Source organism: Nerophis ophidion, linkage group LG11, assembly GCF_033978795.1.
Source record: "Nerophis ophidion isolate RoL-2023_Sa linkage group LG11, RoL_Noph_v1.0, whole genome shotgun sequence".
NCBI lineage: Eukaryota > Metazoa > Chordata > Actinopteri > Syngnathiformes > Syngnathidae > Nerophis > Nerophis ophidion.
The window spans coordinates 66,908,632-66,924,753 of NC_084621.1; the positions used below are offsets into that span (position 1 = coordinate 66,908,632).

The 16,122-nt window shown below is 41.4% G+C and overlaps 1 protein-coding gene across 4 annotated transcripts in view; it reads left to right on the top strand.

Annotated features, from left to right (window-relative positions):
- Positions 1-16,122, top strand: part of LOC133562376 (intermembrane lipid transfer protein VPS13B-like) — an 819,661-nt gene that overhangs the window by 400,232 nt on the left and 403,307 nt on the right. For all 4 annotated transcript variants that reach the window (XM_061916537.1, XM_061916536.1, XM_061916534.1 and 1 more), the window contains exon 34: positions 1,951-2,094. In XM_061916537.1, the coding sequence (XP_061772521.1) occupies positions 1,951-2,094 (144 nt within the window). The remainder of the gene's footprint in view (positions 1-1,950; positions 2,095-16,122) is intronic.

Genomic DNA, 16,122 nt, shown 5'->3' on the forward strand with positions numbered 1-16,122 from the left:
TTCGCGATATTGCCATATTTTTGCTGAAAGGATTTAGTAGAGAACATCGATGATAAAGTTCGCAATTTTTGGTCGCTAATAAAAAAGCCTTGATTACCGGAAGTAGCAGACGATGTGTGCGTGATGTCACGGGTTGTTGTAGGGCTCCTCACATCTGAACATTGTTTATAATCATAGCCTCCAGCAGCGAGAGCTATTCGGACCGAGAAAGCGACAATTTCTCCATTAATTTGAGCGAGGATGAAAGATTTGTGGACGAGAAAATTTAGAGTGAAGGACTATAAAAAAAAAGGCAATTGCAGTGGGAGCGATTCAGATGTTATTAGACACATTTACTAGGATAATTCTGGAAAAACCCTTATCTGCCTATTGTGTTGCTAGTTTTTTAGTGAGATTAAATAGTACCTGAAAGTCGGAAGGGTGTGTTGACCGCGAGTGTTCGTGAGGGAAATCACGCAGCTGCAGCAGGACGGAATCTCCGCTGATATCTCCGGTAAGAGCCGACTTATTACCACATTTTTTTAACCGAAACCTGCCGGTTGACATGTGGTCGGGATCCGTGTTCGCTTGACTGCTCTTTTCCATAGTAAAGCTTCACCTTTGGGAATTTTAAACAAGGAAACACAGTGTTTGTGTGGCTAAAGGCTAAAAGCTTCCCACCTCCATCTTTCTTCTTTGACGTCTCCATTCTTAATTGAACAAATTGCAAAAGATTCAGCACCACAGATGTCCAGAATACTGTGTAATTATGCGATTACAGCAGACTATTAGAGCTTGGATCGGGCTGGAAAATAATGTCCGCCACTACCCGAGACGTCAAACGCACGCATCATCATACGTGTCATCATACCGCGACGTTTTCAACACGACACTTCGTGTGAAATTTAAAATTGCAATTTAGTAAACTAAAAAGGCCGTATTGGCATGTGTTGCAATGTTAATATTTCATCATTGCATCTGCCTCACAATACGAAGGTCCTGCAGTCCTGGGTTCAAATCCAGGCTCGGGATCTTTCTGTGTGGAGTTTGCATGTTCTCCCCGTGAATGCGTGGGTTCCCTCCGGGTACTCCGGCTTCCTCCCACTTCCAAAGACATGCACCTGGGGATAGGTTGATTGGCAACACTAAATTGGCCCTAGTGTGTGAATGTGAGTGTGAATGTTGTCTGTCTATCTGTGTTGGCCCTGCGACGAGGTGGCGACTTGTCCAGGGTGTACCCCGCCTTCCGCCCGATTGTAGCTGAGATAGGCGCCAGCGCCCCCCGCGACCCCGAAAGGGAATAAGCGGTAGAAAATGGATGGATGGATGGATATATAAACTATCAGACTGCATGGTCGGTAGTAGTGGCTTTCAGTAGGCCTTTAATATTTTCGACCACACAATATACAAACATCAACAATGATACTCTATATACAGTAGATATTTACAGACGTATTTGGCGTACCACTAAATGCAGCCCGCGTACCACAGTTTGAGAATCACTGCTGTTAAGCATGATTCTGGAATACACCAAAATGATTATAATGGCATTTTTTACAATTACATTTCTACTTCCATCGATTTGAAATTTGAATTGTAATGCCACTTGTTATTGTTAACCTCAATTCAATTTCATCTAATTGAATTACAATTTGTCAGTAGTTCTTCATTCAATTGGTAATTTTCCACAGACTTGTTGGCCATACACACCTAAAAATGTCACCCTCTGTGTATAGGTTCGAATATTGATTATGGTATTATAATGGGTATCAGGATCTAAAATTACTATTTTAAAAGCACAACAAATACATTGACAATTCTTCAAATTCTGAAAACCGAGAGGAAAGATTCAAAATATTTAATTTCTTGGAAAACGATACAAAAAGTTCACAAATAGTCGTGGTTTTCTATTAGATGAAGAAGCTCCACCTCATTTTTTGATTGTGTATTTGTGCTATTGTTCCTGTGCAGGACTTAGTGGTTTGTGGCCACTCTCTGGAAGTTAACGTGACCAGCAGTTTGGATTTCTACCTCAGCATTGCTCAGGTGCACCTCCTTCATCAGCTTCTGAAGGACAACATGGTGGCCATGGGAGCTACTGTGCAAGGCACTGAGGTACACAGCAGATAATGACAATGTTGTCTCTATTGTTGCAGTTTCCTGTCCTAACTACCATGTTGATGCTGTATCTTCTCAAGGGGCAACACAATATAAATAAAACCTAGCTATACAGTACCAGTCAAAAGTTTTAGAACACTTCATTTGTAACTATAAGTAAGTACATCCACATATTTTACTGGTACTGCGGATTATAATAAGCTTTTTAATACTAAACACCATCTGCTGTCAATCTTGTTGTTTTGTAAAACCCTTTAATGTAAGAACCATAAATGTTTGGACGGTGACAGTTTTCATTGTATTTGACTTTAGAATTTACATTAGAAAAAAAACATTTACTGTATTTTTCGGACTATAAGTCGCAGTTTTTTTGATAGTTTGGCCAGGGGTGCGACTTATACTCAGGAGCGACTTATGTGTGGAATTATTAACACATTACTGTAAAATATCAAATAATATTGCATATCCTACTTTGAAGCTCTGTCATAAACCAAAACAAACATTAACAGATCGATAAAAAAAAAAGTAGTGAGTAGCGAGCTGAATGTAGATAAATGGAGCAGAGTAAAAGTAGCGTTTCTTCTCTATAAATATACTCAAGTAAAAGTAAGTTGCATAAAAACTACACGTAGAAGTACAATTTATCCCAAAAGTTACTCAAGTAAATGTAACGGAGTAAATGTAGCGCATTACTACCCACCTCTGGCTTTATTGGGTAGTAGAGATGCGCGGTTCTGGGATCGGTATCCTTTGCCATTCAAAAAGCCATTTAAGACCTGTGTCACAAAGCGAAGAAGACAATAGGAGACGCTAATATTCTCTAGAATGACTGCCGGCAGTCACCCAGATAATAAGTATTAGGGCGTGCTATGAACTCATTGACTTTGTCGCCTTCTACAACATGTAGGATCTGCTTGTTAGTCCAGCAACGTGTTGTGTGTGGCTTTCGCAGCAACACGCACACGACTGCAAGGCATACTGGGTGACACAGAGTACACTAATGGTTGTCATATGAACAATTTTAACACTCTTAGTAATATGCGCCACACTGTGAAGCCACACCAAACAAGATTGACAAACACATTTTGGGAGAACATCCTCCCAGTAACACGAAATAAACTTAACACAAAAAATACCCAGAATCCTTTGTATCCATGACACATCCTGACTATTTTATACACCCCGCTAGCAGCAAACCCCACCACCCCCCCGTGCGTCGGTAAGGTGGGCGGGGTTGGGGGCGCAGGGGTGTAAAATATATTCAGGAAATGTCACGGATACAAAGGATTCTGGGTATTTGTTGTGTTGTGTGTTGCGTTTATGTTGTGTTTCTGTGAGGATGTTCTCCCGAAATATGTTTGTCAATCTTGTTTGGTGTGGCTTCACAGCGTGGCGCATATTAGTAAGTGTTAAAGTTGTTGATATCACAACCATCAGTGTACTCTGTATCACCCAGTATGCCTTTCAATCTTGTACGTGTGATTGCGGAAGCTGCACACAACATGTTGCCGGACTAACAAATCGGTTTGTACATGTTGTTGAAGGTGTCAAAGGCAAAGGCTTCACAGCACGCCCATATTCTTGTCATCAGGATGAACGCCAATTGGATAATTGCGAGAACGTTAGCGGCTCCAACTGTCTTCATTACTCTGTGAAACGGGTTTAGACAGCTCTGTGAGTGGTAAAGGTGGCCAACCTCTGGTATATTTCAGCGGGCGGGTGGTGGGCGGTTGCGTTTCTGATTTATGTATGTGTGTATATGCATTCATATACATGCAGATATGCATCTGTGTGGATACATATACATAGATACATCTGTCATCTCTATCTTTCTTTTTACTATTTTTACCATATTGTATATGCACCTTAGGAGGAGCTGCTCCAATTTCGTTGTTCTTTGAACCTGTTCATTGCAATAATGACAATAAAACTCTATTCTATTCTATTCTATTCTACAATGTTGGTTCGGGTGGATGGCGGGTGGATGATGACTTTGGTGATGCGGTTGCGGATGATATAATTGCCCATCCGCGCATCTCTAATGGGTAGAATGGAATGGCTCCCATACGCTCCATTGTAAGCGGACTTTTGATTGCATTGATTTAAAATATATAATGCATTAATTAATGCATGTGTCTTTTAATAATTGTGAATGATAGGCAAAATATCCCCACAAATGCTCTTCCCCTCTAAGACTATATTGGCTGTGTTGGTACCATTTCAGATGAATCTGTTCTGTCTTCCAAGCTGTACACAGACTACTTTAAGTTACATCCATGTTTCAATACTAAAACTTTGTTTCTTTGGTATAGTAAAATAGTTGCTGACAAGTGTAGATACTTTATGTCCCTTAAAGATACTGCTGCATGCATAGTATCCTTTTTCTGAGGTTTTTTTTTTTCTTCAAAACTCTGTCTTTGATGTTTTCTTTATACTGTATAACGCTCCTTAACAAGCGCCTCCACAGGGGTGGATCCAACACATTCAAATATTTACTCAGCACACGGTGGTTCTCTAATGCGGCAAGTTTACTACACCGCGCTCAGCTGCAGCTTTCAGGGCCTTTCCTATTGTTTACAGGACAGGGAGCTTCCAGGCGCCATTTGCCCCGTCTGACCGCTCAATAAAACCTGCTAATGGAACACAATATAAAAATATTTATCAGCTGTGGTGTGGATGGGAGTCACAGCGAAGAGAAATGGACGAGGGAAGAGAGCGGATGAGGCAATAAAATAAGGAAGAAGTGAGTGGACAGTGAGTAATTCTCCCTCTCCACCTGAACTTCTCTCTGATTTAAGTAGCGTGAAGCCACTCAAAGGTATCTTAAGTGACTTCATCTTCTCCAGAGAGAAAAAAAAAAAACCTTAATCTTCAAAGGGATACGTGTAATTAAATTGTTGGAATACCTTGACAGTTCTGTAGTATCCATTACAATAATGTGTTAAATGTACAAAGACCAGTCAGTCGTCCATCCTTTTTTTGGAAGTGCTAGCTTGTCATCTGCTCTCGGTTTGGCCTCACAACTCTCACATTTGACTGGCAATCACTCTCGGCTTGATTCTGACCAAAGGCAATTATGGTGAAACTCGTAACGTTTCGAGACGCACGGCTGCAAAGTTATGAGATTATATCAGAATGTCAAGAAAATGAAAAGTTGCAACATTGCAAGAATTAAGTCTTAATGTTACAAACATCTTTCAAACATACTAAAAATGATCAGGACTTATGCAGATTCCAAATAGAGATCAGCAGAAGGTAAGAAAAGTTGCTTTTGCATATTGTTGCGAAACAAAATGCCAGATAAGGTCTTACCTTATACACACACCATAATAATACTTGTATTTTTAATGCGCCGACAATCCATCGAGCGGTACGGTTTCATCACTTACCAAAGACGTACTAAAACATTTTGGTAGATTTTTAACGGCGTGTGTAATGTTCTATATTTTCAATGGAACATATAATTGGCAACACTAAATTGGCCCTAGCGTGTGAATGTGAGTGTGAATGTTGTCTGTCTGTGTTGGGCCTGCGATGATGTGGCGACTTGTCCAGGCTGTACCCGGCCTTCCGCCCGAATGCAGCTGAGATAGGGTCCAGCACCCCCCTGTGACCCCGAACGGAACAAGCGGGTCATTATTGTCACCGATGTCCCACTGGGTGTGAGTTTTCCTTGCCCTTATGTGGGCCTACCGAGGATGTCGTAGTGGTTTGTGCAGCCCTTTGAGACACTAGTGATTTAGGGCTATATAAGTAAACATTGATTGATTGATTGAATTAATGGCTGCTAGAAGGTTCCTCCAGGTTCAGGGGAAGATGGGAAGGACTCTTGGGAGAATACTAATATTAACTAAATTGTTATCCATTGAAACTAAACTTATATGATTTAATTAAACTTTTTAGGACTACTCAAAGACCGGCCAAATGCATTCTAAAGTAAGCAAATGTAATTGTATTTTAATTTCAGTAGAAGCATTTAAGTCTCACCTTAAAACTCATTTGTATACTCTAGCCTTTAAATAGACTCCCTTTTTAGACCAGTTGATCTGCCGTTTCTTTTCGTTTTCTTCTATGTCCCACTCTCCTTTGTGGAGGGAGTCCGGTCCGATCCGGTGGCCATGTACTGCTCGCCTGTGTATCAGCTGGGGACATCTCTGCGCTGCTGATCCGCCTCCGCTTGGGATGGTTTCCTGCTGGCTCCGCTGTGAACGGGACTCTCGCTGCTGTGTTGGATCCGCTTTGGACTGGACTCTCGCGACTGTGCTGGATCCATTATGGATTGATCTTTCACAGTATCATGTTCTCATATGTTCTCATAGTCATCAGTATCATCAGTATCACAGTATCATGTTCTCATAGTCATCATAGTCACCGACGTCCCACTGGGTGTGAGTTTTCCTTGCCCTTATGTGGGCCTACCGAGGATGTCGTAGTGGTTTGTGCAGCCCTTTGAGACACTAGTGATTTAGGGGTATATAAGTAAACATTGATTGATTGATTGAATTAATGGCTGCTAGAAGGTTCCTCCAGGTTCAGGGGAAGATGGGAAGGACTCTTGGGGGAATACTAATATTAACTAAATTGTTATCCATTGAAACTAAACTTATATGATTTAATTAAACTTTTTAGGACTACTCAAAGACCGGCCAAATGCATTCTAAAGTAAGCAAATGTAATTGTATTTTAATTTCAGTAGAAGCATTTAAGTCTCACCTTAAAACTCATTTGTATACTCTAGCCTTTGAATAGACTCCCTTTTTAGACCAGTTGATCTGCCGTTTCTTTTCGTTTTCTTCTATGTCCCACTCTCCTTTGTGGAGGGAGTCCGGTCCGATCCGGTGGCCATGTACTGCTTGCCTGTGTATCGGCTGGGGACATCTCTGCGCTGCTGATCAGCCTCCGCTTGGGATGGTTTCCTGCTGGCTCCGCTGTGAACGGGACTCTCGCTGCTGTGTTGGATCCGCTTTGGACTGGACTCTCGCGACTGTGTTGGATCCATTATGGATTGATCTTTCACAGTATCATGTTCTCATATGTTCTCATAGTCATCAGTATCACAGTATCATGTTCTCATAGTCATCATAGTCACCGACGTCCCACTGGGTGTGAGTTTTCCTTGCCCTTATGTGGGCCTACCGAGGATGTCGTAGTGGTTTGTGCAGCCCTTTGAGACACTAGTGATTTAGGGGTATATAAGTAAACATTGATTGATTGATTGAATTAATGGCTGCTAGAAGGTTCCTCCAGGTTCAGGGGAAGATGGGAAGGACTCTTGGGGGAATACTAATATTAACTAAATTGTTATCCATTGAAACTAAACTTATATGATTTAATTAAACTTTTTAGGACTACTCAAAGACCGGCCAAATGCATTCTAAAGTAAGCAAATGTAATTGTATTTTAATTTCAGTAGAAGCATTTAAGTCTCACCTTAAAACTCATTTGTATACTCTAGCCTTTAAATAGACTCCCTTTTTAGACCAGTTGATCTGCCGTTTCTTTTCGTTTTCTTCTATGTCCCACTCTCCTTTGTGGAGGGAGTCCGGTCCGATCCGGTGGCCATGTACTGCTCGCCTGTGTATTGGCTGGGGACATCTCTGCGCTGCTGATCCGCCTCCGCTTGGGATGGTTTCCTGCTGGCTCCGCTGTGAACGGGACTCTCGCTGCTGTGTTGGATCCGCTTTGGACTGGACTCTCGCGACTGTGCTGGATCCATTATGGATTGATCTTTCACAGTATCATGTTCTCATATGTTCTCATAGTCATCAGTATCATCAGTATCACAGTATCATGTTCTCATAGTCATCATAGTCACCGACGTCCCACTGGGTGTGAGTTTTCCTTGCCCTTATGTGGGCCTACCGAGGATGTCGTAGTGGTTTGTGCAGCCCTTTGAGACACTAGTGATTTAGGGCTATATAAGTAAACATTGATTGATTGATTGAATTAATGGCTGCTAGAAGGTTCCTCCAGGTTCAGGGGAAGATGGGAAGGACTCTTGGGGGAATACTAATATTAACTAAATTGTTATCCATTGAAACTAAACTTATATGATTTAATTAAACTTTTTAGGACTACTCAAAGACCGGCCAAATGCATTCTAAAGTAAGCAAATTTAATTGTATTTTAATTTCACTTCAGTGTTTACCAGTTGTTTTTTTAGTTTGCCTGTTAAACTCTGCAAAGCCGCATAGCAGTTCATTGCAATAAATATGGTCCGGCTTTTTATGTGGCTGCTTTGTTTAAGCTGTGTGTACCTTCATCCTTCCCCAGAGTGTTCATCTTCTGTTGACCACCTCAGTCGGGGTGCTTGGCTCAGGCCCCTAACTAATAAGTATTGCTCCACCATGGTGTGATCAGTCAACAGGAGCCCTTTGTGCAAACTGCATTGCCCTCTAGTGGTATGTTTTATCACAACAAATCAAGGGCTGGGTCTTATCACTCTCACTCTGCTGTGCCAAAAATCTGTCCACCCCATGCTAATGCAAACAATAGTATCGGTAGTGTGTGCTCTGACATTGTTTGCTGTTGGAATTTACTGGGAGAAAGTTTTTGATGTTTGCTGAATAGAACAAAACAGATGCATATTCCATTACCAAACACGCCATAAAGATCAAAGGCCCTTCCATGTGCCCGTTTCATGGATGTAAGACATTGTAATTGGGACTGTTTTTTTTTTTTTTTTTTTTTAGTTTTTGACCAATTTTTCCGTTCTCAATAATCTTATAAATGTTCTGTTAGGAATAGTGCATCTCTGCTCTCAAGTCAGCAGTTCAAATTAACTTCTTTCTGCCTTTTCTTTTCCTTCCCTTCCCCAAATCAGTTCAAAAACATGCTGTTTGATCTGAATCAATTCCCCACCATCCCGTGGACTGATTTTGAACAGTCCTTATCACCCCTCACAGCTGCGTTTTATTGTCTGGGTTAATTAATTTATTTTGTAGCGGCTTTGGGGTTCCCTGGCAGCGGTGAGGCGAGGTAAGCATGTGGGCAATGTGTGTGTAGACCTACTGAGCTGTGTGTGTGAGAAAATAACATTGTCACATATTCCTATAGTCTCTTCCAAGATATACTATTATGTGATTTATTAATTTGTCCTTGTCTGTTCACATCTGCCCATTAACTTCAAGTATTCAAGTAGTCCCTCTAGCTGCAAGACTTAAATGGTCAGGACCTTTTATTTACATGCATTGCTTCAGCCTCGCACGAACTCATTAACTGTCGGGCACGGCATTTTTACATTCCCTCCATTGTTGTTGCGGGAGGATTGGCCCGATTATCTGGTTAAAGTTGATCAAGATGAAGTGAGGCTGGGTTTAGATCAGGCAGCTTTCAGCAGCAGGAGATGATTCAGAGAAGCAGCTATGAATAGATGACGGAGAAGCTACTTGGACTTTGGAAGTGTAAGAACACAGAAATGTGTGTCCATACACATAAGTGCCCACATTTTCTGCATTCTGACATGGGATCTGCCTGCAATCTACCACTTTGGGACCAGTAGGCCTAATGTAATGCAAATGTGCATTTGTACAGTATATTTTGTGTCAGCTCTTCTGTGATGCTTTTATGCTACTAAAAAAATGTGCGGAACAGATTTACACTCACTAGACAAGACCTGGGCAAATTAATGCCCGGGGGTCACATGCGGCCCGTTGAGTTTTTCAATCTGGCCCGCCGGACATTTCAAAATAATGCACCATTATGATGTGCAGTGATGTATTCTAACGACCATAAGTCTTGAACTATACAAAGTATTTCAATGGTTGGAATCTGCACTTATGGATGATAATACCAGTTCTATGGTAATATAATTTTTTTTGCTCCTGATGGGTGCTGGTTGGCGCCTTGCATGGCAGCTCCCTCCATCAGTGTGTGAATGGGTAAATGTGGAAGTAGTGTCAAAGCGCTTTGAGTACCTTGAAGGTAGAAAAGCGCTATACAAGTACAACGCATTTATTTATTTATTTATTATAATTTTTTTTTGTTTGTTTTAAAGGTTTATTTGAAATAGGGACAGATACAAAAAAAAACATAGACATCTGAAACAGTTATCCAATGTATGCATCATAGTGTTTATTGCCAAAGCTAATTTACAACACTTGTCCCCAACAACAACACGGGTCCAACATCAATAAAACAGGAAAATAAAAATAATAAGGCAAAAATGAGTCGATAATAATGATAATAGAAATAATACAGACAAAGTGCAAACTAGATAAAAGCCAATAATAATAATAACAACAACACAAAGATAAAAAACAATTAGTAAAAATTAGTAAAAACTAAACATGGGAACACGATTGCTGCTCAACTAGCCATCATTTTGTTTGTTTTTTGAAAGTGACAAGTGCAGATATACTTTTCAAAGTACTATTACTATGGTCCGCCTCCGCTTGGGATGGTTTCCTGCTGGCTCCGCTGTGAACGGGACTCTCGCTGCTGTGTCGGATCCATTGTGGATTGAACTTTCACAGTATCATGTTAGACCCGCTCGACATCCATTGCTTTCCTCCTCTCCAAGGTTCTCATAGTCATCATTGTCACCGACGTCCCACTGGGTGTGAGTTTTCCTTGCCCTTATGTGGGCCTACCGAGGATGTCGTAGTGGTTTGTGCAGCCCTTTGAGACACTAGTGATTTAGGGCTATATAAGTAAACATTGATTGATAATCTAATTAGTTACCATGGTCATCTAGTTAGTTACTATGGTAATGTAAGTCACAGCAGCTCAGACGAAGCACCAAGCAGTGTGGGTGGGGAGCGTTTCCACAACAAAGTTCTAAAGCTTAGTGATATATCAGATTGTAGGTGAACTTATTTTGTACCCTTCGCATTCATATTTTAGTGTTTGTTACATTTTTGTTGCGTTTCATTTGATTGTAAAATGTTTCCATCGAAAGGGGGTTCGTTCATATTTTGTCAATATTCAGTGTTTTATCCTTCATAGAAAAATGTAAAATTCAATTATGTTTTTTAACGCGGTCTGTCATAACGTTCTTAGCATTCAATCAGACATTATTGTGAAATGTTGTATTAGTGTTCATAAAAATAGATGTACCGGCCCCCAGACACATTTTTTCCTCCATACCCGGGCGGTATAGCTCGGTTGGTAGAGCAGCCGTGCCAGCAACTTGAGGGTTGCAGGTTCGATTCCCGCTTCCGCCATCCTAGTCACTGCCGTTGTGTCCTTGGGCAAGACACTTTACCCACCTGCTCCCAGTGCCACCCACGCTGGTTTAAATGTAACTTAGATATTGGGTTTCACTATGTAAAGCGCTTTGAGTCACTAGAGAAAAGTGCTATATAAATATAATTCACTAAATGTGGACCCCGAATCAATATAATTGCCCAGGCCTGCACTAGACACACCTGCTATAAAACTGCTTGTCCTCATAAGTGTCACAGGTGAAATGGAGCCAATCCCAGTTGACTTCAGTTCGTGTTAGGGTTTAGTTTATGAAGTACACAATTCTCAAAATTAAATGAAGGATTTAGACTACCGTATTTCCTTGAATTGCCGCATGGCATATAGTAAGCGCCTGCCTTGAATTACTGCCGGGTCAAACTCGCTTCCCAAAATAATTAGCGCATGCTTAGTATTACCGCCTGGTCAGACTCGTGACGTCACTAGTGACACTTCCCCTGTCATCATTTTCAAAATGGAGGAGGCTGATTTCAATATCGGTCATTTGAAATCGCATAAAGAGAAGAGGATTAAGAGCTATTCAGTAGGATTTAAGGTCCAACCATACATCACACTCAAATTTTTACTGCATACCTTTGGTAAGTGCCGGAGTGAGAAGAGGTTTTAAAATAATTAGCGCATGCTTACTTTTACCGCATGCCTTTGGTAAGCGCAGGAGTGAGAATAGGTTTTAAATTAATTAGCGCCCCGGCGGCAATTCAAGGAAATACGGTATTTCACAAACATAAAGCATTATGCTATACTTAATTTAATTTACACTGTCAGAGAAGGATTTCTATAAAATACTGTTGTTCCTTTGGATACATGTTTGATTGGTTCTGTGAAGTAGCTGATACCTGTAAAAAATTGTAATGCAGAACAGAAATCGCTATTGAAATTTATTGCAATTAATTTAGTATGTGCTTGAAACAAAAACCTGCACAATTTGAAAATGTAATACACTTTTTAAAAAGAATAACTAACTTTTATAGGGACGGCGTGGCGCAGTGGGAGAGTGGCTGTGTGCAACCCGAAGGTCCCTGGTTCAAGCCCCACCTAGAACCAACCTCGTCACGCCCGTTGTGTCCTGAGCAAGACACTTCACCCTTGCTCCTGATGGGTGCTGGTTAGCGCCTTGCATGGCAGCTCCCTCCATCAGTGTGTGAATGGGTAAATGTGGAAGTAGTGTCAAAGCGCTTTGAGTACCTTGAAGGTAGAAAAGTGCTATACAAGCACAACCCATTTATCATTTTAGATAGTAAATATTGTATCAAAAAAATACAATGCAGTAGTTTTTGAAGTAATGTAAAAATAAAATACAGCATTTACTGTACCTTGGAGGGTGGACTTTTATGGTATTTCAGCCCAGCCTGTAGAACTCTACTGCTAAAATGTTAAACTATTTTTTGCTGCTATATATCCTGCTCTACATGCCTTATATTGCCCCCCAAGGGACAGTCACTTTTTTTTTTATTAGGAGTTAACACTAAATGGTCCCTAGTGTGTGAATGTGAGTGTGAATGTTGTCTGTCTATCTGTGTTGGCCCTGCGATGAGGTGGCGACTTGTCCAGGGTGTACACCGCCTTCCGCCCAATTGTAGCTGAGAAAGGCGCCAGCGCCCCCCGCGTCCCTGAAAGGGAATAAGCGGTAGGAAATGGATGGATGGATGATAGAAGTTATTTCAATCCAATCCACTCCACTTTATTTGTATAGCACATTTAAACAACATACATGTTTCCAAAGTGCTGCACAACAATATTAAAAACAATATTATCCTTAGCTCTACTAATGACAACAAAAAAATATATCCAATAACAAAAAAAAACAATAAATAGAAATCAAAATATAAAAGAAAACACAGAAGACCACACAACTCATGTAGTGTTAAAAGCCAAAGAATAAAAGCAGGTTTTAAGACAAGACTTAAAACACTCCACTGTGGGAGCAGTTCTAACATGTTGGGGCAGAGTGTTCCAGAGCTTAGGGAAGGCCCTGTCTCCCCTGGTTTTAAGTCTGGTTTTGGGCACCACGAGCTGCTTTTCTGTCAAACACACCATCAGCAGATTGTTTATATTTTCATGGAGATATTATTAATTATATACAGGCTCAGTCATATTTTTGATGATTAATTTCTGTAATTGGGCTTCACGGTGGGAGAGGGGTTAGTGCGTCTGCCTCACAATACAAAGGTCCTGGGTTCAAATCCAGGCTCGGGATCTTTCTGTGTGGAGTTTGCATGTTCTCCCCGTGAATGCGTGGGTTCCCTCCGGGTACTCCGGCTTCCTCCCACTTCCAAAGACATGCACCTGGGGATAGGTTGATTGGCAACACTAAATTGGCCCTAGTGTGTGAATGTGAGTGTGAATGTTGTCTGTCTATCTGTGTTGGCCCTGCGATGAGGTGGCGACTTGTCCAGGGTGTACCCCGCCTTCCGCCCGATTGTAGCTGAGATAGGCGCCAGCGCCCCCCGCGACCCCGAAAGGGAATAAGCGGTAGAAAATGGATGGATGGATGGAATTTCTGTAATTCAATGACTCTCATTCATTCCTTCTCATCACTGTCCTTTGCACACACTTTCTTTGTTGGCATTCTTGCAGAAACAACGTTACATCGATCTCTAGCTATTGCTGGCAAGTAAGACGGGGTGTTTTGTGACATTTGCTACGCCAACTCACTAAGCTTAAGCATAACAATTAACCGAAAGACAGTTCGTGTCCTAAAAAACTCGTAAGATGGGGCATTCGTACCCCGAGGTACCGCTGAATTTACATTATTTCATTTTGCTACATTAGTGGGGGTCAGAAAAATAATGAATGCAGGTTTTTTAATTTCTTATTAACATATAGCGCCCCAAAAATATTATGTGTGTGCTAATTAACCATTTAGAAGGTTTTTGTTGTTGCAACAGAACCCTTTCGATGCCCACCGTAAGCAGATTGTTGCTGTAGTTTGTTTTCACACTTTCTGTAAAGTCCTAGTCAACACGTGTAACACACCTGGTCAGCGATATGACAAGGTAACACTATTTGATACAGCTCTTGTATTGTATCTCGTGAGAGGAAGAGGGGGGTTAATCATTTGGCGATACAGTCTGCTGTAAGCACCACTCTACATAGTTGCTGACGCTGTGGTCAAAGCTGGCATTGCCACAAAACACATTTAAAAAATTTCAGCAAAGATCATGCAACCCCCAATTTGTCACGTTTCATGTGTCAGGTACACTGCAATGAATAGGGTCTTATGAATTCCCTTAATACTGTAATGCCATCACATGTCCACCAGCAGACAATCCATGAATTGATTAACGTGGACCCTGACTTAAACAAGTTGAAAAACTTATTGGGGTGTTACCATTTAGTGGTCAATTGTACGGAATATGTACTGAACTGTGCAATCTAATAATAAAAGTATCAATCAATCAATCAATCAAAAATCCTTGCCTTGTGCCACCATCATCTCTCTGGCACTTGCCGAAAGTTCCCCAAACCATTCAATGCGTCCGATGCTAGCGCAGATAAGGATTACTGCTTGTTCCTTTCTAGTTTTTTTGGGCTAAAACACGGATGCAGCCGAGGTCAGCCATGTGCTCGTACCACAGTGGAAGGGGAAAAAACCCTCTGGTGCAGGGGAAGTCCCGCACGGCTTCATCCTCCACCTCATCCTGGGATGATTACACGCATGGGGAAACGGGGGCTTTAGACTTCCTTCAACGCTCACACACGTGTGCACATGTATGTCAGTCCACACACACACCAGGGCTACTACACACATGCCGGTTCAGTCAAAAACATCACAGGAAACTCTGAATTTGTAGCGAACTAACAAGGCAAAAGCATTGAACTTGCCTGTTTTTTTTTGTCCCTTGTGTATTGAACAATGTATACACATTTTCTCCCATCTTCTTTTCTCTCATATATCTCAGTTTTTGTTAGCTAAGCGGCTGGGATTGTACCTTTAAAGGGGAACATTATCACCAGACCTATGTAAGCGTCAATATATACCTCCATGTTGCAGAAAAAAGACCAAACGCCTTTCAATTGTTCGCTGCCGGCATACTTGCCAACCCTCCTGGATTTTCTGGGAAACTCCCAAAATTCAGCGCCTCTCCCGAAAACCTCCCGGGACAACTTTTCTCCCGAAATTCAGGCAAAGCTGGAGGCCACGCCCCCTACAGCTCAATGCGGACCTGAGTGACGTGTACCAAGAGCGTGTCTGCCCAATGACGTTATAACTGTAGAATGATCGAAGGCGAGTTCTTGGTTTCTTATGTGGGTTTATTGTTAGGCAGTTTCATTATCGTCCTCCCAGTGCGGTAAGACAACAAAAAAGAACAATAGTCCGAATTCGTCTACCTAAAGCAGTTCGTCTGCCAAACAGCAATGTGTTGTGACACTCTGAAACAGAACAACACTGCCATCTAGTGTAAATGCATATGGTTAGAAAAACAAGGATGGAATATTCAACCCTCAACTCAACAATGAGTAGATGAGTGTTGTGTGTGTAAATGTGTAGATAAATGAACACTGAAATTCAAGTATTTATTTTATATATATAATATATATATATATATATATAGAATAAAAAAAAAAATATATATATATATTGAATTAAATTATATTTATATAGAGCTTTTTCTCTAGTGACTCAAAGTGCTTTACATAGTGAAACCCAATAACTAAGTTACATTCAAACCAGTGTGGGTGGCACTGGGAGCAGGTGGGTAAAGTGTCTTGCCCAAGGACACAACGGCAGTGACTAGGATGGGGGAAGCGGGAATCGAACCTGCAACCCTCAAGTTGCTGGTACGGCCACTCTACATACCGAGCTAAACCGCCCCATAT